Source organism: Oncorhynchus gorbuscha, linkage group LG09 (assembly GCF_021184085.1).
Source record: "Oncorhynchus gorbuscha isolate QuinsamMale2020 ecotype Even-year linkage group LG09, OgorEven_v1.0, whole genome shotgun sequence".
Classification (NCBI taxonomy): domain Eukaryota; kingdom Metazoa; phylum Chordata; class Actinopteri; order Salmoniformes; family Salmonidae; genus Oncorhynchus; species Oncorhynchus gorbuscha.
In genome coordinates, this window is record NC_060181.1 from 61534833 (window position 1) to 61560530 (window position 25698).

At 46.3% G+C, this 25698-nt stretch overlaps 1 protein-coding gene across 11 annotated transcripts in view; it reads right to left on the reverse strand.

Moving 5' to 3' along the window:
* LOC124043898 (dedicator of cytokinesis protein 9-like) overlaps positions 1-25698 on the reverse strand; it is a 129002-nt gene that overhangs the window by 70261 nt on the left and 33043 nt on the right. For 3 of the 11 annotated variants that reach the window (XM_046363014.1, XM_046363017.1, XM_046363012.1), the window contains exon 1: positions 203-503. The exons of 4 other annotated variants lie outside the window; for them this stretch is intronic. In XM_046363014.1, the coding sequence (XP_046218970.1) occupies positions 203-316 (114 nt within the window). In that variant the 5' untranslated portion in view covers positions 317-503. Of the gene's footprint in view, positions 1-202; positions 504-15718; positions 15973-25698 lie in introns of those variants that run through there. 4 more of the 11 variants (XM_046363008.1, XM_046363007.1, XM_046363010.1 and 1 more) reach the window with 3 other exon arrangements.

Below are 25698 nucleotides of genomic sequence, written 5' to 3' on the forward strand. Positions count from 1 at the left end.
CAAGCAACACTTAAGAGTGCTACAGCTGTATATAACTCTGAACCATATCCTCGACAGTACTGCTGAAATGTGATGAACACAACCGTTTCAGCTCCTACTTTGCGTTTCCAAAGTAAACTTAGAACATGTGGTAAGGAAATTCAGTAACTTTTAGTGTCTCAACAAAAACCATGGCTAAGTAACCCCCCATGCCGTGACTTACCACCACCTGTGGCACCGCCTCTACCTCCGCCTCGGCTCCAGCCAAGCTCTTGTACTGCTGGGGTGACTCGATCACCAGCTCCTTCTTAGGGGCTTTGTTAGCCCTTCCTTGCATTGTCAACAGCTGTGGCCACAAATCTCCTCACTAGATCCCAAAGAGCAGCAACAGGCAGCCAGCATGTCCAATGGAGAAATGCCTTATGCAGGGTAACGTTAGGGAAGTTCTCCAGAACCCCTGTAGCTCTCTTCAGGCACCAACTCCCCTCTCTCGGACTACTCTGTCTGAATGTCTGAGCCTCCCAGTCCTAGACTCACACCCAGGCTACAGAGAGAGGAGCCCCTCCCACACTCAGCTGTGCCTCCTGGCTGGGGGAGTTACAGCTTTTAACACACACACACACACACACACACACACACACACACACACACACACACACACACACACACACACACACACACACACACACACACACACACACACACACACACACACACACACACACACACACACACACACACTTCCTCCTGCAGCCTGACCCCTCACCATCCACCTGCACTCTAATGACAAAAGGCTGACAACGACAGGCAAAGGCGCATTCCATTCCACTGGTCTTCTAGTCCAACCAGGGAGTGTCCGGTCCACCGCTCCATGACTTCTGTAACACAGCTGCAAATAGAGCAGCTTCCCATTTCAGCATGAAGAACAACAAAGAGAGAAGCAAGCGAGACTATAATAGACACGGAGACTAGAATAGTGTACCGTCATCAACATAGCCGATGTAATTTATTCAAGGAATTAAAAATAACATCTGGAGAATTCATATCTGACAGGATAGTAGACGCAGCAGCACAGCATTGATGAGGAGTGATTTTCCCCACGTCAACATTCAGTTAAGCCGCTAGAATCGGCTCCTCAGCTTGAGTTTGTCGTGAGTACCTCAGAAAACATCTTTCACAAATCCTGAGTGACCCACATAAACTGCCATCTAAACAGTGAACACCAAGTTCGTTCTCTCCTGCTCCCACTCAGTTTGGAACTCAGTTGGAAACTGATTGAAAGTCAGTTTTCAACTGAAGATGAACTCTTGAATTAAATTAAATGTGGCAACTTATTTGATGATACTAGTGACTATCGTCTGAATCCCTCATTTCCAGATATACAGTATGAGTAAACAAGACACCAGTTTGTATCTGTGCATTGTATGAAGCGCTGGAATGTAAATCTTTTTGTATCCAACTGCCACTTGGTTGTCACAGGGCCTTGCCAGGGCCTCGGACAAGGAGATTATGCTCGTCTTCGGTCTGTACGAGCCTCTGGTTGTTGATCCATCTGCCTGAGAGCCATTCCATGCCTGACATAGCCCTGCTAACCCACCTCCGTGCAGGGTCGACCCTTCAGATTCCTCAGTGGGCCACAGCAGGGAGGATGTTATCTTTTCGTGGTTGTGTCAGAGCTCAGTGTGAGCGCCTCGGTGGGGACTACAGCTGTTCCCATCCAACTATCACCTCCCCCCTTCTGGCCCCCACAGTTAACCCCCATCCCGCACTAGACCGCTCAAGTGCTGGAGCCCCAGGCATTGAAATGCACAACCTTCTTCCAGCCTCACCCAGGTTCAAGCACAGAGACTCTGGGAGAAGGACTGGAGAACATGACAGGAACAGGATTCATGACAGGTTCCACAGTGGAATGAGTTAAAGTCCGTCTTCCTGAGGGCAACAAGTGTCAGCGCTCTCTGTGTTTCACAGAGCAGCAGTGAGTCAGAGTTCCTGTCTCTGATAAAACACCGTCTGCAACGTTAATTTGGTGCAAGACTGTCATTACTCATACTACTAACAACCATTGCTCATTATGTTTTACAGTATGCATTTCCATCAAAAAGGACCCATGAGCACCATCATGTGAAAGTTATGGGAGCATATATCAAATGAAATAAAGGCATAGATTAGTTGGTTCATTTTTCTTACCTTTCTGTTTAAGAAATATTGCCATTACCAAAAACCCACATATATTTAAGATATTTCCCTACTGAGGAACGAGGATAATGAAGGCTCACAGAAATAAGTAATGGTAGATCTACCAATAGTGATTTGACTGATTTTTGTTTATGAATTATTAAGTTGCCCAAATCCCTGCTGTTTCCATCTTCCCTGCGACCTGCACTGTCTGCGAGGAGTGACAGCGTAGCCTACGTTTCTACCATAACAAAGACTTAAGCCGGTGGCAGTAACGTTGAGCACAGGGGTGTCTCTCGATCACTGGTGAAGGATATTTTAAACAAACATTTCTACAAGCAGTACGACGGCTTTGCTAAGAGGGTGCAAAGCTGTACTAAAGGCAAAGCATGGCTACTTTGAAGAATCTCAAATTGAAATATATTTGGATTTGTTTGACACATTATTTTCGGTTATTACATGATTCCATATTTATTATTTCATAGTTTTGATGTCTTCACTATTATTCTACAATGTAGAAAATAGTTTAAAAAAAGAAAAACCCTTGAATGAGTAGGTGTGTCCAAACATTTGACTGGTACTGTGTACATATGTATATATTTGTTTTTACTGTTGCAAGTTAGAATAGTAAAATACAAAAAAGGTACAATTTTTAAAAATGTGATATACACAAACGTGGTATGCAGACCCACAAGCAACTGCAGCCCCTCATGATGATTTCAGATTTTTGTGGTCACCACCCATCAAAGTTGCCCATCCCTGTTCCATGCACATGTTGATAATAAAATGTTCTCCAAGCAGTTGCCAATAAAACAAGTCCTAAATGGAAGGAATTGTTTGTCATCTGTAGCCCCATGAAACCAGCTCAATAACTCAATGCATGCACACACTCCTATTGAATCATATGCATTCACCTGTATTGTGAATAGACCTAGGCTACATCTTCAGTTACCCAGATTAACAATAGAGATTTGCCTTTCAAATAAATGATTACCATTATGTTGTTGTTTTCACCAGAGTCAAAATGATTGCTAAAACTACACCACATTGATTGTAACATGTATTCATTAATGCATACACAGCTACCTCTAAAACATGTAATAATATTGAATTCAATATTTTTTTTATTTCACCTTTATTTAACCAGGTAGGCTAGTTGAGAACAAGTTCTCATTTGCAACTGCGATCTGGCCAAGATAAAGCTTAGCAGTGTGAACAGACAATCGTTTACTCCATGTGTAACTCTGTGTTAACAAGTCAATAACACAGTAGAAAAAAAAGAGAGTCTATATACATTGTGTGCAAAAGGCATGAGGAGGTAGGCGAATAATTACAAATTTGCAGATTAACACTGGAGTGATAAATGATCAGATGGTCATATACAGGTAGAGATATTGGTGTGCAAAAGATCAGAAAAGTAAATAAATATAAACAGTATGGAGATGAGGTAGGTCAAATTGGGTGGGCTCTTTACCGATAGACTATGTACAGCTGCAGCGATCGGTTAGCTGCTCAGATAGCAGATGTTTGAAGTTGGTGAGGGAGATAAGTCTCCAACTTCAGCGATTTTTGCAATTCGTTCCAGTCACAGGCAGCAGAGAACTGGAATGAAAGGCGGCCAAATGAGGTGTTTAGGGATGATCAGTGAGATACACCTGCTGGAGCGCGTGCTACGGGTGGGTGTTGCCATCGTGACCAGTGAACTGAGATAAGGCGGAGCGTTACCTAGCATGGACTTGTAGATGACCTGGAGCCAGTGGGTCTGGCGACGAATATTTAGCGAGGGCCAGCCGACTAGAGCATACAGGTCGCAGTGGTGGGTGGTATAAGGTGCTTTAGTAACAAAACGGATGGCACTGTGATAGACTGCATCCAGTTTGCTGAGTAGAGTGTTGGAAGCTATATTTTGTAGATGACATCGCCGAAGTCGAGGATCGGTAGGATAGTCAGTTTTACTAGGGTAAGTTTGGCAGCGTGAGTGAAGGAGGCTTTGTTGCGGAATAGAAAGCCGACTCTAGATTTGATTTTAGATTGGAGATGTTTGATATGAGTCTGGAAGGAGAGTTTACAGTCTAGCCAGACACCTAGGTACTTATAGATGTCCACATATTCTAGGTCGGAACCATCCAGGGTGGTGATGCTAGTCGGGCGTGCGGGTGCAGGCAGCGAACGGTTGAAAAGCATGCATTTGGTTTTACTAGCGTTTAAGAGCAGTTGGAGGCCACCGAAGGAGTGTTGTATGGCATTGAAACTCGTTTGGAGGTTAGATAGCACAGTGTCCAAGGACGGGCCGGAAGTATACAGAATGGTGTCGTCTGCATAGAGGTGGATCAGGGAATCGCCCGCAGAAAGAGCAACATCATTGATATATACAGAGAAAAGAGTCGGCCCGAGAATTGAACCCTGTGGCACCCCCATAGAGACTGCCAGAGGACCGGATGCCCAACAATTGAACAGAGCGGTAGCTGAGTTTATCTGTCTGGATCAAGTGCCATTCTGTGACTTGGTCTAATAAGCCTTCTTTCTTTTGTTGTGGTATCGAGTATCGTGATACTAGACCTGGTATCGAAGTCAAAACACTAGTGAGTAGAACACAGCAGAGTACAGTTCAATACAGTATATTGTACTGTACAGAACTCTACTGTACCGAACTCTACTCTGCTGTGCTGTATTGTACTGTACCGCACTCTACTCTGCTGTGCTGTACTGTACCGCACTCTACTCTGCTGTGCTGTACTGTCCCGCACTCTACTCTGCTGTGCTGTATTGTACCGCACTCTACTCTGCTGTGCTGTACTGTACTGTACCGCACTCTACTCTGCTGTGCTGTACTGTACCGCTGTACTGTACTCTGCTGTGCTGTACTGTACCGCACTCTACTCTGCGGTGCTGTACTGTACCGCACTCTACTCTGCGGTGCTGTATTGTACCGCCCTGTACTCTGCGGTGCTGTATTGTACCGCCCTGTACACTGCGGTGCTGTATTGTACCGCCCTGTACTCTGCTGTGCTGTATTGTACCGCCCTGTACTCTGCTGTGCTGTATTGTACTCTGCCTGCATGTACTCTGCTGTGCTGTATTGTACCGCACTGTACTCTGCTGTGCTGTATTGTACCGCACTGTACTCTGCTGTGCTGTATTGTACCGCACTGTGCTCTGCTGTGCTGTATTGTACCGCACTGTGCTCTGCTGTGCTGCATTGTGCTCTGCTGCGCTGCATTGTACCGCACGGTGCTCTGCTGTGCTGCATTGCATTGTACCGCACGGTGCTCTGCTGCGCTGCATTGTACCGCACGGTGCTCTGCTGTGCATTGTACCGCACGGTGCTCTGCTGCTGCATTGTACCGCACGGTGCTGTTGTACCGCACGGTGCTCTGCTGCGCTGCATTGTACCGCACGTGCTGCTGCATTGTGCACGGTGCTCTGCTGCGCTGCATTGTACCGCACGGTGCTCTGCTGTGCATTGCATTGCGCTGCATTGTACCGCGGTGCTCTGCTGCGCTGCATTGTGCTCTGCTGTGCTGCATTGTACCGCACGGTGCTCTGCTGCGCTGCATTGTACCGCACGGTGCTCTGCTGCGCTGCATTGTACCGCACGGTGCTCTGCTGTGCTGCATTGTGCCTGCTGCACATTGGTGCTCTGCTGTGCTGCATTGTACCGCACGGTGCTCTGCTGCGCTGCATTGTACCGCACGGTGCTCTGCTGCGCTGCATTGTACCGCACGGTGCTCTGCTGCGCTGCATTGTACCGCACGGTGCTCTGCTGCGCTGCATTGTACCGCACGGTGCTCTGCTGCGCTGCATTGTACCGCACGGTGCTGTGCTGTGCTGCTGCATTGTACCGCACGGTGCTCTGCTGTGCTGCATTGTATTGTACCGCACGGTGCTCTGGTGCTCTGCTCTGCTGCTGCTGCATTGTACCGCACGGTGCTCTGCTGCGCTGCATTGTACCCCGCACGGTGCTGTGCTGCGCTGCATTGTACCGCACGGTGCTCTGCTGTGCTGCATTGTACCGCACGGTGCTCTGCTGCGCTGCATTGTACCGCACGGTGCTCTGCTGTGCTGCATTGTACCGCACGGTGCTCTGCTGTGCTGCATTGTACCGCACGGTGCTCTGCTGTGCTGCATTGTACCGCACGGTGCTCTTGTACCGCACGGTGCTGCTGTTGCTGCATGCTGTACCGCACGGTGCTGTGCTCTGCTGTGCTGCATTGTACCGCACGGTGCTGTGCTGCCGCATTGTACCGCACGGTGCTGTGCTGCGCTGCATTGTACCGCACGGTGCTGTGCTGCGCTGCATTGTACCGCACGGTGCTGTGCTGCATTGTACCGCACGGTGCTGTGCTGCATTGTACCGCACGGTGCTGTGCTGCATTGTACCGCACTGCTGTGCTGCATTGTACCGCACTCTGCTGTGCTGCATTGTACCGCACTCTGCTGTGCTGCATTGTACCGCACTCTGCTGTGCTGCATTGTACCGCACTCTGTGCTGCTGTGCTGCTGTGCTGCATTGTACCGCACTCTGCTGTGCTGCATTGTACCGCACTCTGCTGTGCTGCATTGTACCGCACTCTGCTGTGCTGCATTGTACCGCACTCTGCTGTGCTGCATTGTACCGCACTCTGCTGTGCTGCATTGTACCGCACTCTGCTGTGCTGCATTGTGCACTCTGCTGTGCTGCATTGTACCGCACTCTGCTGTGCTGCATTGTACCGCACTCTGCTGTGCTGCTCTGCTGTGCTGCATTGTACCGCACTCTGCTGTGCTGCATTGTACCGCACTCTGCTGTGCTGCATTGTACCGCACTCTGCTGTGCTGCATTGTACCGCACTCTGCTGTGCTGCTGTGCTGCATTGTACCGCACTCTGCTGTGCTGCATTGTACCGCACTCTGCTGTGCTGCATTGTACCGCACTCTGCTGTGCTGCATTGTACCGCACTCTGCTGTGCTGCATTGTACCGCACTCTGCTGTGCTGCATTGTACCGCATTGTACCTCTGCTGTGCTGCATTGTACCGCACTCTGCTGTGCTGCATTGTACCGCACTCTGCTGTGCTGCATTGTACCGCACTCTGCTGTGCTGCATTGTACCGCACTCTGCTGTGCTGCATTGTACCGCACTCTGCTGTGCTGCATTGTACCGCACTCTGCTGTGCTGCATTGTATTCTGCTGTGCTGCATTGCACTCTGCTGTGCTGCATTGTACCGCACTCTGCTGTGCTGCATTGTACCGCACTCTGCTGTGCTGCTGTGCTGCATTGTACCGCACTCTGCTGTGCTGCATTGTACCGCACTCTGCTGTGCTGCATTGTACCGCACTCTGCTGTGCTGCATTGTACCGCACTCTGCTGTGCTGCATTGTACCGCACTCTGCTGTGCTGCATTGTACCGCACTCTGCTGTGCTGCATTGTACCGCACTCTGCTGTGCTGCATTGTACCGCACTCTGCATGTCTGCTGTGCTGCATTGTACCGCACTCTGCTGTGCTGCATTGTACCGCACTCTGCTGTGCTGCATTGTACCGCACTCTGCTGTGCTGCATTGTACCGCACTCTGCTGTGCTGCATTGTACCGCACTCTGCTGTGCTGCATTGTACCGCACTCTGCTGTGCTGCATTGTACCGCACTCTGCTGTGCTGCATTGTACCGCACTCTGCTGTGCTGCATTGTACCGCACTCTGCTGTGCTGCATTGTACCGCACTCTGCTGTGTGCTGCATTGTACCGCACTCTGCTGTGCTGTATTGTACCGCACTCTGCTGTGCTGTATTGTACCGCACTCTGCTGTGCTGTATTGTACCGCACTCTGCTGTGCTGTATTGTACCGCACTCTGCTGTGCTGTACTCTGCTGTGCTGTATTGTACCGCACTCTGCTGTGCTGTATTGTACCGCACTCTGCTGTGCTGTATTGTACCGCACTCTGCTGTGCTGTATTGTACCGCACTCTGCTGTGCTGTATTGTACCGCACTCTGCTGTGCTGTATTGTACCGCACTCTGCTGTGCTGTATTGTACCGCACTCTGCTGTGCTGTATTGTACCGCACTCTGCTGTGCTGTATTGTACCGCACTCTGCTGTGCTGTATTGTACCGCACTCTGCTGTGCTGTATTGTACCGCACTCTGCTGTGCTGTATTGTACCGCACTCTGCTGTGCTGTACTCTGCTGTGCTGTATTGTACCGCACTCTGCTGTGCTGTATTGTACCGCACTCTGCTGTGCTGTATTGTACCGCACTCTGCTGTGCTGTATTGTACCGCACTCTGCTGTGCTGTATTGTACCGCACTCTGCTGTGCTGTATTGTACCGCACTCTGCTGTGCTGTATTGTACCGCACTCTGCTGTGCTGTATTGTACCGCACTCTGCTGTGCTGTATTGTACCGCACTCTGCTGTGCTGTATTGTACCGCACTCTGCTGTGCTGTATTGTACCGCACTCTGCTGTGCTGTATTGTACCGCACTCTGCTGTGCTGTATTGTACCGCACTCTGCTGTGCTGTATTGTACCGCACTCTGCTGTGCTGTATTGTACCGCACTCTGCTGTGCTGTATTGTACCGCACTCTGCTGTGCTGTATTGTACCGCACCGCACTGTATTGTACCGCTGTACTCTGCTGTGCTGTATTGTACCGCACTCTGCTGTGCTGTATTGTACCGCACTCTGCTGTGCTGTATTGTACCGCACTGTACTCTGCTGTGCTGTATTGTACCGCACTGTACTCTGCTGTGCTGTATTGTACCGCACTGTACTCTGCTGTGCTGTATTGTACCGCACTGTACTCTGCTGTGCTGTATTGTACTGCACTCTGCTGTGCTGTATTGTACTGCACTGTACTCTGCTGTATTGTACTGCACTGTACTCTGCTGTGATGTCCAAACTTGTGAAACATGAGGAGAATGACATTCATATCCATAATGATGTATTGCTGTTAGCCAAGTTTGCATCTGCACAGTTCTTCCACTGAATTTGTTTTTGTAAATGTTTTAGTGGAAATTGTGCATAGCCGTGTGGTTTGTTAAACTTCTAAATCAATGTTTTTGGTTTGGCAAACATTTTAAAGTCAAAGCAAACCAAGTCAAAGCATTACCCTGATGCAATGCAAGGTCACCACATTTTGTTGACAAAATTCTTGTTTGGATGTTGACTCTACATTGGGAACAACCAAGTTGCGGACAAGTACAGTAATCTAGCTACTCCTACTGCTGCCCGCCACAATTCCATGAGGAATTTCATCAGACATCCTTTGAAACACCCACTTGTTCTTTATGTCACACTCTCAGCGGAATCCAAATGAACTACTGTGTGGTTAATATAGATTGTGACATCAAATAAAATAAAACTGTATTTGTCACATGCGCCGAATACAATAGGTGTAGACCTTACTGTGAAATGCTTACAAGCCCTTAACCAACAACGCAGTTCAAGAAATAGAGTTAATAAAATAGACGAAATCAACTAAAGTAAAAAAAATGTTTTAAAAGAGTATAAATTCAAAATGTAACAAGATATTTACATAACAATAACTATGCTTACTTTAGTGGGTACCGGTACCCTGATAATAAACAGCGAGTAGCAGCAGTGTAAAAACAAAGAAAGAGGGTCAATGTAAATAGTCCAGGTGGCCATTTGATTAGTTGTTCAGCAGTCTTATGGCTCGGGGGTAGAAGCTGTTAAGTAGCCTTTTGGTCCTAGACTTGGTGCTCCGGTACCGATTGCCGTGCGGTAGCAGAGAGAACAGTCTATGACTTGGGCGATTGGAGCCTTTGACAATTTTACATTTGACATTTACAAAATCAGCATGTAAAACAGTTCTTGAACAATAATGGCAGTCATGCGGTGAAAGACTCCTTAGATCCTGGATTGCACATTCAAACTAACACAGCACCCAGGACACAGTGGACTAACTGTATATTAGTCCAGCAGAAACAACCAGATATCAGCTCTGATGCCTAATTGGTTAGTTATTCTATATAAGGAACAATAACACATTAACAGTCCATAATGACGTTGATCAGAGAGCTGTAATGTGTTTATACATGGACAGGAGTCAGGATCTGCCGGTTCCACCCCCTGCTCCTGTCTGCAGCAGAGCGAGATAATGTACTGTGGAGGACTTCAAAAGACATTGCCTCCCCCCTCTGCAGTGCAGCTACTGTATTCCCACACAGCCGTCAAGTCAACTACACAGAAGGGGGAAAGATTCTGGGTGAATTTTGGGGTTTTGTTATGCTTTTTTGTTCAGTTTCTACTGAGACCAAGAATCACGCCAGACTTTAAGTTGAAACAGTGTATCCCTATGATATATATATATATATATATAAATATAATCCTGAATACATAACTACGGTACTATAGGATTGTGAAAAGAGCAGAGTAAATATAGAGCTGTTTTCTATTGCATCCATAATGTGTATCTGTATCTTTAAGATATGAAATAGTATTGATAGAGTGTGATGAAACACAAAGCAGAGCAGGGACAGAAGTCTGCTACAGTTATCGTCATGTTTCATCATTACTGTTGCCCTTCATTTCCACCCAGACGTTTTATCTGAAGCACTCTCATTAAGAAGAAAGAGTTGCTTCCTCTGTTTTAGTCCTCTGCATCAGTCCTAGACTTTTATTGAGTTTCAGTCTGCGTCATCACTGAATCACCTTGTTATCCATTTCGGTATAAGGGACTTTTATGGCATGAATGTAAATTGCTATGGCCTATGACACTGCATATGGCAATAGAGGACGGTTATCAAAATTGGGTAATGATAGCAGTGTTTTCATTAGGATTTTGCTTTGGCTCTGTATACCAATGATAAAGGTTAGCACATAGTGAAACACCCTCAACTAAATCGCTCTCTTCAGATGATATAAGCCCAAAAACAATGGCTGCCAGGTCTCAGTATGGACTGGTGTTTGCCTAGGTCAAGCTAGCCAGACATCCACACCCAGCTATCCCATTCCGGGCTGGAGGGAGCAGGGCTGGAGAGAGCAGGGCTGGAGGGAGCAGGGCTGGAGGGAGCAGGGCTGGAGGGAGCAGGGCTGGAGGGAGCAGGGCTGGAGGGAGCAGGGCTAGAGGGAGCAGGGCTAGAGGGAGCAGGGCTGGAGGGAGCAGGGCTGGAGGGAGCAGGGCTGGAGGGAGCAGGGCTGGAGGGAGCAGGGCTAGGGCGGTGTGTTACATAACAAAGGCTTGATGCAATAATTGGCCTTCTCTTCCCAGTAGGAGCCAGGGGAAAACCAAATGGGTGTAACCCTGGAATGTAACAAAACACACATCCCCTCTTCATCAGAACACACCCTTCCCAGGACCAGCACCCAGGCTGTTTTCACTCCAGTCTCCCCGGGGAGCTCCCAGGCGCCAGGTAAAATGGAGAATTCACACTGACTGCATGGAGATAAGGCAAATCATAATACAGTCAGTGTCAGTCCACATCTACGCCCACTGCTGCTTACGTCAGTAGTGTAAAAAGAGGTGAGAACAAGAGTCTCATCTCACACAAAGCAGCTGGGAAACAAAACATGACCACAGTAGGGATGGATACAGCCCACTATGGCATTTCCAGACTCCTCCTTCCTGCATAGATACATGTACTCTTTTTCACCCAAGGCCAAACGCAACGCAATTCTATCGAACAAATGTGTGGCCCGTCAAGTTTGAACAGCTGCACATTGATCTACACATTGTTGCTCTAGTCTAGTGTCTCTAGGACTTGTTGCCAGAGCAGGTCACGGTGAAGGAGCCTAGCTAAGTGCTGGAGATAATGTTCTCCTGTCCCAATCAGAGTGTGTGAGAGAGGGCAACGGAAAGCACCTTAATGTTATTAGCATGTCTGGAAACAACCCATTCTAGGCAACTTCACAACGGCCTGAGACGCCACACACAATCATGACAAATAGAAAAACATTGCCCTAGCTAGCTAGATAGCTAAGTCTGTTGTTATTTAGCTGTGCTTACGGCTAGTGTGTAAAAAGTACAGGGGAGTGATCTGATTGTTTGTCTTCTCTCTGCAGAGATTTAACGGCACATTGCTTTCATGTGGATGTTCTGGTGAACGCCCAGCCTGTGTGTATAACACTGACTATCTATGGGGGCTAGTCAGAGTTTCCACTTGTAGAAAAGAATTATAAGGATGACATAAATAGAGGAGAATGATTGTATGCCTATAAGGAATTAGGCTATGATAATATATTATGATCTAAGCAACGGACATTGCAAATAAATGGTCCCACACCTCGTCCTAACGACATTAAGACAAACACCAGACTAAATTCAACGTGGTCACCATCTAAAGGAACAACAGCCATCCAGGGGAGTAACACTACGGCTAATTCACAGTTATGCTGTACAGCAGGGATATTCAACTGGGGCCCGGGGTACTGTAGGGGTCTATGGCGGTGATTGGAGTTTAACTTTTTTTTTAAAAGTTTAATTATTTTTTTTTTTTTTTAAGTACACACAGTTTTTTTTTTTTTTATTTTTAAAGCACACACACACACACACACACACACACACATTTTTTTTCCATAAAAATAAAAATTAAACTCCAATCACCCGTCATAGACTGTTCTCTCTGCAAACGGTACCTTAGCCCCAAGTCTAGGTCCAAAAGACTCCTTAACAGCTTCTACCCCCAAGCCATAAGACTATTACTAATCAAATGGCCACCCGGACTATTTACATTGATGACCCCTACCTACATGTACAAATTAACTAACTAACCTGTACTCCCGCACATTGCGTTGGTACCGGTACCCCCTGTATATAGCCTCGTTATTGTTATTTTATTGTGTTACTTTTTATTTATCTAGTGAATATTTTCTTAATTCTTAACTCTATTTCTTGAACTGCATTGTTGGTTAAGGGCTTGTAATTAAGCATTTCACGCATGTGACATTTTTTTGGGGGGTGATTTGATGAAGTCCTGAGCGCCCTGGAGCAGGACAACGACCCTAAGCACACAGCCAAGACGATTCAGGATCAGTTTTTAATTTTGAATAAATTAGCAAAAATGTCTATAAGCCTGTTTTTAGAAAACATATTTTTCACCCCTTTTTTCCTCCCCAATTCCGTGGTATCTAATTGGTAGTAGTTACAGCAATGTCTCATCGCTGCAACTCCTGTACGGACTCGGGAGAGGCGGAGGTCGAGAGCCACGCGTCCTCCGAAACACAACCCAACCAAGCCGCACTGCTTCCTGACAATGCCCATCCAACCCGGAAGCCAGCCGTACCAATGTGTCCGAGGAAACACCATACACCTGGCGACCGTGTCAGCGTGCACTGCGCCCGGCCCACCACAGGAGTCGCTAGTGTGCGATGAGACAAGGATATCCCTGCCGGCCAAACCTTCCCCTAACCTGGATGATGCTGGGTCAATTGCGCGCCGCCCCATGGGTCTCCCTGTTGTGGCCGGCTGCGACAGAGCCTGGATTTGAACCCAGAATCTGTAGTGGCACAGCTTGCACTGCGATGCGGCACTTTAGATATACAGAGTAATTGAGTCATTAGCCATTTGTTATAAGTGAAAACATTGTTAGTCTATATTTCAAGCATTACTCCTCAACACACCACACGATAAAGCTTATTTTATCATGGCCCAACTTGACGGCACCATTCGCTCTCCCTCTCCTGCTCCCGAAACGACATTCCATTGATAAGAATAGCTGGCACATTTGCTTTTGTGTTGCAATATTGGTTTTGGCCTCAAATCTCCTGGAGCTCTAGAGGAGGAAAGAAGCTGTGCACTTGTCAACAGTATGGTAAGAATGTAAACATAGTGATGATGTACAACACTGCTAAGTAGTTTAGCAGGAGTGACAAAGACAAATCATTAAAAACTTAGAGAGCAGAATCCTAATAGCAGTGACCTTTGTCCCCTAAAGGCATCCACCCCACCCCTGAAGAGCGAGAGATGTGAGTTTCCTAAAGGAAGGAAAAGGGTGCGCTGGTGTAATCAGAGAGGGAGTAAAATAAGAGAACAGTCCAACTCCCAAAACAACCCCCCTAATGGCATACTGTGTGAGTCTGGACCGAAGAACTACCTACTAATAGCCACCCCTATCTCTCTCTCTCTGTGTGTGTGTGTGTGTGTGTGTGTGTGTGTGTGTGTGTGTGTGTGTGTGTGTGTGTCCCACCGAGTGGCTTTTACCCCTTTAACCTTTCCTTTAAATTCCCCCACACAGAGATAATGACTTCGAGCCATGGGGAATGTATGGACAACACGAATGGCTGACGTCTTTACAGGTTACGTGGACCAAAATACCTGCTATAAATCAGAAGCATAACAACAAGGAGAGCAAAACTCCAGTCCAGGGGATTCCAGTATGGCTGGTCCATCTGAAACATTGTTTTATGAGGGCAGTCACCAAGGAGCTAAACATGCTTCGGTTTCAACCATAATGCATTTCTTCTGACGTCCTATCGGTTACAGTATAGCACACGGGTGTCCCACACGGGTGTCCCACACGGGTGTCATGCGGCATCCTTCTCCCTGCCTGCACCTTTTCGCCTAATGATTTGTGACACGACCAAATGCTGAGAGGGAATTCAAATCAGCAGAGCTAGATGACCAGAGCATCTCTGAGCCATGGAAGGTCACAATGCCCTTGACCTATACATCTCTTCGGTCTACTCTACCATGGAGCCGTCCCTGTCAATCTGTTCACATCACAGTTAACCCAATGGATGTCACATTCAGCAGGAGGAAAGAGCCATCAGTATCCTTTAGACACAGTTAGGGAGAATCCCAAATGGCACCCTAATCTATAAAGTGCACTACTTCTGACCAGGGCCCATAAGGCTTAGTTTTAAAAAGTAGTGCACTATATAGGGAATAGGGTGCAATTGCATGCATCCTTAGAGAGCAAACAAGACATAGACAAAGGTCAAGACAGACAAGCTGGTACTGGGTAGAACAGAAGATGCAGCCAGCCAGCAGCCCAAAGATGATGGATTTGTAGCAGACACTGAGCCCACTGTCTCTCCTCTCCTGCACAGGGTTTAACCCATGGAGCGCATCACAGAGGGTGAGATTCAAACCTCCTCCTCTTATATTTCACACACTGGTGATTCAAGTAAAATATAGTACTGAAATAGGTGCACTTCTGCAGCTGAAATGCAGTAGTTCAGTTAAAGGAGGAAATTGATTCATTTATCAAAAAAACGATTAATATGCTCCTTTTAAGTACATAAAAGCTGTCTTGTGGCATTGGGTACCTCAAATGGAAGGATAAGAGGTCCATTAAAAACAAATATGGCAACACAATGGGGTTCGGCCTACTTTCCTACAGATCATGTGCTGTTTCCTGAGTTGGAAAAATGGTATCACATTTTGCTTCAATGGAAGTTTGGTGTTAAAGGAAACCTTGAAAAGTTCCCTATATAATTCACAGGAAATGGGAAGACAGTTGAGTGGATTTAGGAACTGAAATCCTGTCTCTGGACACTACTTTGATTTAAAGAAGCACCTGGCTGCTGAGGGAGGTCAGGACTGGTGTTGTATTTATACTGTATGAAGAGATCGGAGCAGAGCTACAGTCTGGCAGGCACGTCATAAGTAATAACCACACACACACACCTTCAGTACTCGAGGTGTTGGCCATGGGACCCGGGACTCCCTTCGGCTGCACGCGGCTTGTTCAGCCTCGTTCTGCCCAACGGGCTCGGCAGCACCACTTTTGCAGATGTACCCACAGTTCCTCTGTAAGACCGTACGCAGTCCGTCAAACACAACCACACTGGTGGTGCACCCCATCACTCCAGGTCCAAAACAGGCATCCCTCAGTAGAGCCGGACGATGACCCAGTTTCCCAGATCCAAACCTACTACAGCCTGGTCCATCCTGAAACACAGCTCCACAACTTCCTATGACTGCACCCCCAGGGCGAGGCTGCTGTCTGGGCTCCGAGAAACAGAGAGATAGCCTGGGAGCCTGGAGAGAGAGTTTATCCAGCCAGGGAAAGGAGCCTCGGTCAGAGCCACAGCAAAGCAGCGCTGTCCCAGCCTGTGTTTGCAGGAGTGCCTCAGTCAGCAGGCAAGCGAGAGAGGGAGAGAGACGGGAAGGGGGGGGGGGGGGGATGCTGTGAGCGCTGCTGCAGCTTCAGCCAATGCTGAGCCTAGACACATCGCCAGCTTCTATCGGCTGCTGCTGATGCTGTGCGTCACTCTCCCTTTCGCTCTCTCTTTTCCCCTGCCTCTCCCTTTGAAACCTCAACTCTAGCTTTCCCTTACTCACAGTCAGACCACATCTGTACATGAAAATATTTGCTTTTATTCCATTCTCTGGGGAATGCATTCAGAAATAAGCAGCCGGCATAACCGTACCCAAATACAATAGTTGTTCTTGTACAGTAAGGGGAGGGAATGTGATGAAGATTAAGGCGTTGACTAAGGAGTAAATGAATGTGTGCTAACTCTAGGATAGATTATTTCCACAGTCAGGCAACGTGCAATGTGGCTGAGTGCTTATTTAGTTGAAGTGAGAAACAAGGGGCAACGAAGGGACAAATTCTCCAAGAATCAAATAAGTTCATCATTTACACTTCTCTAAAACATGAATAATGATGACATAGCAGCATATTACGGTTGGATTAATGAAAGCCTTAATAAAGACACAGTAAAAACGTCCTCCACCTCAGCCAGACTGCTTGGAAAACGGTTTTCTAAACTGACATGATGCTCCGGAATCTTCTCGATCAAGAGAAAGCTCATCTAAAAAGAACAGGATTTGAGTCAAACCTACTCTGTGACTTAACATATTCCAATTAAAGTGTGTTCCCACACAAACAGCAGCTGAGTCAGTCAGCCTGTGTTCAAAGACAAATCTGTTTTACTTTAGAAACCTGGAGAGAGAAAAAAAAAGAAAAATCGAAACATTTACTGGCCAGTGCTTTTGCTCAAAGCCATCTTTATTTACAAAGCACACCAAGGAAATGTACGGATTTAAGCCTTTTATGCCGAGACGTCACGCAGAGAATAAATTCTAAATAAAAGATTAACCTCTGGCTGGATGAGAGCATGTCCTTCCTGTTCTACCAAGTGCATAAAACATATTAGAAGTAGGACAGAAAAGGTTGATTAAGCCAAGACCTTCAAGGATGTCAAACTGGGATTCATCCAAATTACAATCCATCAGCCACACAGTTTACCTAGGGCCAGGAATTTTACCCATAAAACCATGCTGTTTAATAATCAACCTGAACTGGCTCCACATTCATAAAGAAATTCATCAATATTCGCTTATATCAATTAATATCTCCCACCTGCAAATCAGGCCTGATTTTACGGACTCTCTGCCTTCGAGCCATTGGACATGTTTGTACTGACAAGAGTCTGCAGCGCCGTGCCCCATGTCCTGATTGGGGAAAGACAGACGGGGAAACCGGGCACTGTCCATCTCTTGTTTACTTATCAATTTCCCGTCATTCTGAGGCGGCCCCTGTTTCCTGCTGCAGCTGCGGGTCGCATGCTCATAAAGAACCCCAGTACACACACTTACAGGACAGTAGCTGGCAGGGAATCATCCACGGCACCTGGGGTTGTATTGTCACATGCACATATCAGCTACTGAAGTGCATACAGTGAACAGTCTTCCTAGATACTGGGAGGGATTTCATGAACCAGAAAAATAACACTGATGAGAGGTCACCATTGAGAATGAGATTCATACTAAACCATTAATATTTCATTTGATATGAATTTACAAGCTGAAAATACATGCGATGTAAAATGTCTAATGGAGAGTGGCTGCGGTCTATGGGGGCACGGTAATTCCCCAAAGCCATGCAGTGTTCAGTTGACCGGTCAAAGGCTCAAACTCTGTGTGACTGGGGGAGATTTGCTACCACCATTACAGTAAAAGTCATACTGTGGGGCAATAACATTGATCAGGACACACACACACAACCATCTGCAGCATTAGAAGTGCTTCCACAGGGTGCACCAGTGTAGTGTGCTGCTAAACTCCCTCAGCATGTGCGTGTGCTGTGCTAATATTTCAGCAGCACCTGACACACTGAACTACATTCGATTGGGGGGGGATGAGGAGTGCAGCTGAGCCCGGGGTTGATGGAATTCAGATATATGGGTGAGTGAGTGAGTGAGTGAGTGAGCAGGAAGAGGGATGGATGGATGAAGACTCCAAGTATACTCATTGTTCTCTTAGCCATGAGGTTGAAATGAGGATGTATTTCTTCAACACACTCTCCCCATCCCCCATGGCCTGCAGTCTACAGCAGGATAGACGGCTTTTAAGCTTAACATATACAACAGCAAGAAGTAATCTGCTGTGAAATTGCCAAGTCAAACTCTACATTAGGGACTGATAAGAGCAGGGCGCAGTGTGGACTGTGAGGAATGAAAGCTTCATGTCTCCTGCTTGAACTGTTGCTACTGTACGAGCAGTGATCACATCCCTAAGTAAGGTAAAGGGCAAGAGGATCATGTACTATAGGGTTGTGACAAAGGAATATCAGTGTGACTTCACAGCGTTATCGCTGGCTTGTCGTTCATAGTTATGCAGCACAGCAACTAAAATAGCATGCCCCTAAGCGACACAATACATGGACAGTCCGCGCACACACACACACACACACACACACACACACACACACACACACACACACACACACACACACACACACACACACACACACACACACACACACACACACACACACACACACACACACACACACACACACACACACACACACACACACACACACACACACACACGTCTAGTCAAGTAGCTTCTCCTTTGAAAACTGTCTATCAACAGTGAGACAGTTCTTTTTGAGTGAGAACCATTGCAAATATAAGGTTAACTGGCTAATAATGAATTACTAGAGGACATGGTTTGAAGTGACACAGCTGGTTGGGTTGAATCTCACCTTGAGGACACAGATTCTTCCTGTTGTGCACACTGAGGTATGTCTAAAACAATGCTATGACACTCATAAGTCCCATTATGAATCTATTGCAGGGTAGAAAGACTGCCACCTCTCATTGAAGCCATGGAAGTTCAAGGCCGACATTAGTACTGCAGGCATTGTTTGCATAAAAAAGGATCCCCCATTATAGGCCTTGGTTCACTCCAGACCTGACTGCCCTTGACCAGCACAAAAACATCCTGTGGAGGACTGCAATAGCATCGAATAGTCCCCGCGATATGCAACTGTTCAGGGAAGTCCGGAACCAATACACACAGTCAGTCAGGAAAGCCAAGGCCAGCTTTTTCAAACAGAAATGTGCATCCTGTAGCTCTAACTCCCCAAAAATGTGGGACACTAAAGTCCATGGAGAATAAGAGCACCTCCTCCCAGCTGCCCACTGCACTGAGGCTAGGTAACACGGTCACCACCGATAAATACACGATAATCGAACATTTCAATAAGCATTTCTCTACGGCTGGCCATGCTTTCCTCCTGGCTACCCCAACCAACAGCTCCACACCCCTCGCAGCTACTTCCCGAGCCTCCCCAGCTTCTCCTTCACCCAAATCCAGATGGCAGATGTTCTGAAAGAGCTGCAAAACCTGGACCCAATCAGCTGGGCTAGACAATCTGGACCCTCTCTTTCTAAAATTATCCGCCGCCATTGTTGTAACCCCTATTACCAGTCTGTTCAACCATTAATTTCGTCCGAGAGCCCTAAAGATTGGAAAGCTGCCGCGATCATCCCCCTCTTCAAAAGGGGGTGACACTCTAGACTCAAACTGTTACAGACTCTAGACTCAAACTGTTACAGACCAATATCCATCATGCCCTGCCTTTCTAAAGTCTTTGAAAGCCAAGTTAATAAACAGATCACTGACCATTTCGAATCCCACCATACCATCTCCGCGGTGCAATCCGGTTTCCGAGCTGGTCACGGGTGAAAGTCAGCCACGCTCAAGGTACTAAATGATATCATAACCGCCATCGATAAAAGACAGTACTGTGCAGCAGTCTTCATCGACCTGGCCAAGGCTTTCGACTCTGTCAATCACCACATTCTTATTGGCAGACTCGATAGCCTTGGTTTCTCAAATGACTGCCTCGCCTGGTTCACCAACTACTTCGCAGATAGAGTTCAGTGTGTAAAATCGGAGGGCATGTTGTCCGGACCTCTGGTAATCTATGAGGGTACCACAGGGTTCAATTCTCGGACCGACTCTTTTCTCTGTATATATCAACGATGTCGCTCTTGCTGCGGATGATTCCCTGATCCACCTCGACACAGACGGCACCATTCTGTATACATCTGGCCCTTCTTTGGACACTGTGTTAACTAACCTCCAAACGAACAAAACCCACGCGTAGCACGCGCTCCAGCAGGTATATCTCACTGGTCATCCCCAAAGCCACTACCTCCTTTGGCCGCCTTTCCTTCCAGTTCTCTGCTGCCAGTGACTGGAATGAATTGCTAAAATCGCTGAAGCTGGAGACATACATTTCCCTCACTAACTTTAAACATCAGCTATCTGAGCAGCTAACCGATTGCTGCAGCTGTACATAGTCCATCTGTAAATAGCCTTCCCAATCTACCTACCTCATCCCCATATTATTTTTATTTACTTTGCTGCTCTTTTGCACACCATCATCTGCTCATCTATCACTCCAGTGTTAATCTGCTAAATTGTAATTGCTTTGCTACTTTGGCCTATTTATTGCCATATCTCCTCATGCCATTTGCACACACTGTATATAGACTTTCTTTTTTCCCCTATTGTGTTGGCTGTACGCTTGTTTGTTCCATGTAACTTTGTGTTGTTGTTTCTGTCGCACTGCCTTACTTACTTGGCACGGTCACAGTTGTAACTGAGAACTTGTTCTCAAATAGCTTACCTGGTGAAATAAAGGCGAAAAAAAAGAAAAGAAAAATGGCAATCTTCCAGAAAGATATTCCACAAATTAACTTAAGGCACACCTGTTAATTGAAATGCATTCCAGGTGACTACCTCATGAAGCTGGTTGAGAGAATGCCAAGCGTATTCAAAGCTGCCATCAAGGCAAATTGTGGCTACTTTGAAGAATCTAAAATATATTTTGATTTGTTTAACACTATTTTTGGTTACTGCATGATTCCAAATGTGTTATTTCATAGTTTACGTTTTCACTATTATTCTAGAATGTAGAAAATAGTTGTAAATAAAAAAAATAAAAACTTGAATGAGTAGGTGTGTCCAAACTTTTGATTGCTACTCTAAGTATTCACAACCCTTTGCTATGACACTCCAAATTGAGCTCAGGTGCATCAAACTTTATTTCATCATCCTTGAGATGTCACTACAGCTTGATTGGAGTCCACCTGGGGCCAATTCAATTGTTTGGACATCATTTAGAAAGACACTATATAAAAAGGTCTCACAGCTGACTGTGCATGTCAGAGCAGAAACTATACCATGTGAAGTCCACGGAACTATCTGTAGATCTCTGAGATTGTGATGAAGCATGTACATTTTTTCTTTTTTAGAGTGTTGAAAGTTTCCAAAAGCACAGTGGTCTCCACTCCCCATCATTGGGAAATTGAACAATTATGGAACTTCCCAGACTCTGCCTAGAGCTGGCTGTCTGACCAAACTGAGCAACTGGTCGAGAAGAACCTTGGTCAAGGAGGTGACCAAGAACCCAATGATCACTTTGACAGAACTACAGAGTTCCTTGGCTGAGATGGGAGAACCCGCCAGAAGGCAGGGCCTGGGAGACTGGTAGGGATAAAGGGAACAATAAGTCGAGCCAAGTACAGGCAAATCCTTGATGAGAACCTGCTTCAGAGTGCAAACGAAAGATTGGGGTGAAGATTTATGTTCCAATTGAACAGTGACCACAAGCATAAGCCAAAGCAATGCTGGAATGGCTTCAGAACAAGAATGTGAATGTCCTTGAGTGGCCCAGCCAAAGCCCAGACTTGATCCCATTGAAAATCTGTGGAAAGACTTAAAGATTGCTGTTCACAGCCACTAATTTAACAGAGCTTGAGAAAATCTGCAAGGGAAAAAATGGTAGAAAATCCCTAAATCCAGATATGCAAAGCTGCTACAGACATACCCCAAGACGACTCAAATGTGTAATCACCACCAAAGGTTACTCTACAAAGTATTGACGCAGTGGTGTGAATACTTATGTACAAATAGACATTTCTGTATTTAATTTCTCAATAAATTTGCACAAATCTAAAAACATTTTTTCACTTTGTAATTATGGGGTATTGTGGGTAGAAGGGTGAGAACTCTCTTGTTTGTTTTCTTTGAATCCATTTTGAATTCAGGCTGTAACAAGAAAATGTTGAATAAGTCAAGGGGTATTAATACTTTCTGAAGGTACTGATACATTGTCAGACATTTCTCGATTTAAAAATTTATTCCATAGCCAACAACAACATTTATGGCCGTGTCACGGTTGAGGTCGACCTCTAAAATACCATTTCTCAGAGAGTGGTCCATAAAACCTAACCAGCTGTTAGAGAAAGGGGCCTTTTGCAACACAGTTCATCCTACTCTCATTTTGGAGGCTTGTTATCAGGGAATGGTTCTCTTAGCAATGCAGTGCAGAAATCCTCAATGCCTACGCAGGAGGTACAGTCCATGAGTACTGCTGGGTGTCTGCAATCCCACTCCAACCCTCATCACCAACCAATCACACGATCAAGAGTTGGAAGTCTCCGAGAGGGTTACCCCGTAGAACAAACAGCTAATGATAAACCGGTACCGATAGTGCTGCAGCAGCAGTGCTGAGGAGAAACCAGACTGTGTGTGTGTGTGTGTGTGTGTGTGTGTGTGTGTGTGTGTGTGTGTGTGTGTACAGTACTGGGTTTGTTGTTCTTTTCTGTGTTGTGCTAATGATGAATAATTCAGGCCATGTTGGGTGGTGAAGACTGCTGAGTCACGGGGATCAGCTGTGTTTCTACTGCTTCACTCCACTCCTCCTCAGCAGGCTGCAGCCCCGTAAGAACCTCTCCTCTGGACAACAAACAAACCACTGGGCCAGGATGTGGAGGGTAAACTCAGTGCCCCCCCCCCACACCCACACACAGTCCCTAACCACTCAATAACATTGTGACCTACAAGCAGAACATCCACAATCATCAGCCTCAGCAGAAAATCTGTCTTCTGTATGGACGCATTGTGGAATTAGACTACTCTGTACAGCAGTAGTTAACTAGACCAAGAGCAGCACTACTCCCTATACCGCAGTGATCGTACCATTGCAGTGTCAGCTATGGGAAATCGGAGTTGAAGCTTTTAAGCGCAAATCGGCTTAATGTATGCCATGGCAGAAGAAGAAGGCGGTTGTGTGTGTGGATGTTGGAGTGTAAACATCCTGTATTAGGGCATGGAAGCTGTACCCGGCCCACGCTGAATCTGGACACAGCTGCCTGCTGCTGGCTTCTAGATAAGCACGGTCTGTCTGGGACTCAGCTGCACTGATGTACATGGCTGGATTACTGCTGCTGGTACTACAGCCAAACTGCAGCTCTTCTCACAAGTCTGTTTCGTTTGTCCTCCACACTGATTACATCCCCCTCCCACCCAGTGTGTTTTGAAAGTTGGTGGCACGCATTCTCAGATTGATACCGACTGCTCAATCATACTTTTGTAGATGACTGGTGAATTCCCCGATTGGTGTTTACTGCTGTTTTCACATCAATATGAAGAGAGTCAGTGACATCGGCTGGGAACACTGCTGGACTGTTCTTCTCATCAGTCTATGGAATATATCATGTGACCGGAGGCTGCAGGACACACATCTCAGGGGCCAGCTCATCTGCTGCAGCCAGATTAGGGCTGACATGGTACACACAGTGTCTAAAGATCTGAGCGCTGGGCATAAAGGAAGGGGATCCAAGATGATAGACATTTAATATCCTACCAATTGAGTTTAATTCCTACTCAGATATACAGTGCATTTTGAGAGTATTCAGACCCCTTGACTTTTTCCACATTTTGTTATGTTACAGCCTTATTCTAAAATGGACCCCCCCCCATCAATCTACCCACAATACCACATAATGACAAAGCAAAAACAGAGTTGTAGTAGAATTGTTCTAAAAAATAAAAACTGAAATATCATATTTACATAAGTATTCAGACCCTTCACTCAGTACTTTGTTGAAGCACCTTTGGAAGCGATTACAGCATCGAGTCTTCTGGGGAATGACACTACAAGCGTGGCACACCTGTATTTGGGGGTTTCTCCCATTCTTCTCTGCAGATCCTCTCAAGCTCTGTCAGGTTGGATGGAGAGTGTCGCTGGACAGCTATTTTCAGGTCTCTCCAGAGATGTTAGATTGGGTTCAAGTACGGGCACTGGCTGGGCCATTCAGATACTTGTCCCGAAGCCACTCCTACATTGTCTTGGCTGTGTGCTTAGGGTCGTTGTCCTGTTGGAACATGAACCTTGGCCCCAGTCGGAGGTCCTGAGCTCTCTGGAGCAGGTTTTCATCAAGGATCTCTCTCTCTGTACTTTACTCACTTCATCTTTCCCTCGATCCTGAGTTTTCCCAGTCCTTGCCGCTGAAAAACAGTTCTCTGTGACACTTGACGTGTCACTTGGCATTCAGGCCAAAGAGTTCAATCTTCATTTCATCAGACCAGAGAAACGTGTTTCTCATGGTCAGAGAGTCCTTTAGAGACCTTTTGGCAAACTCCAAGCAGACACTCATGCCTTTTACTGAGGAGTGGTTTCCGTCTGGCTACTCTACCATAAAGGCCTGATTGGTGGAGTGCTGCAGAGATGGTTGTCCTTCTGGAAGGTTCTCCCATCTCCACAGAAGAATTCTAGATCTCTGTCAGAGAGCGACCATCGGGTTCTTGGTCACCACTCTGACCAAAGCCCTTCTCCCCCGATTGCTCAGTTTGGCCAGGCGGACAGCTTTAGGAATAGTCTTGGTGGTTCCAAACTTCTTAAATGGAATAATGATGGAGGCCACTGTGTTCTTAGGGATCTTCAATGCTGCAGAAATGTTTTGGTGCCCTTCCCCAGATCGGTGCCTCGACACAATCCTGTCTCGGGGCTCTACGGACACTTCCTTCGACCTCATGGCTTAGTTTTTGCTCTGACATGCACTGTCAACTGTGGGACCTTTATATAGACAAGTGTGTGCCTTTCCAAATCATGTCCAATCAATTGTATTTACCACAGGTGGACTCCAAGTTGTAAAAACATCAAGGATGATCAATTTCATGACTTATAGCAAAGGGTTTGAATACTTATTTTAAAAAAGAAATGTTACCTAAGTCAGCAACAACTTCTACAAAACTGTTTTCACTTTGTCATTATGAGATATTGTGTGTAGACTGAAGAGGGTTTTTATTTATTTAAATCAATTTTAGAATAAAGCTGTAAGGTACAAAATGTGGAAAAAGTCAAGAGGTCTGAATCATTTCCAAATGCACTGTACATGGTTACCATGATGACACTGCGGCTAGACCGTGCAGTAGTAGCAGTTATATGTAACCAAGACTGCCCTGGTGTCACACAGTATGGATTCATAATACCATGTTGACTTGCTCAAATAATAAATGCTCCATCTGAACCCCTTAGAGACTTGAGGTCAGGAATCCCTGTGATCAATGAG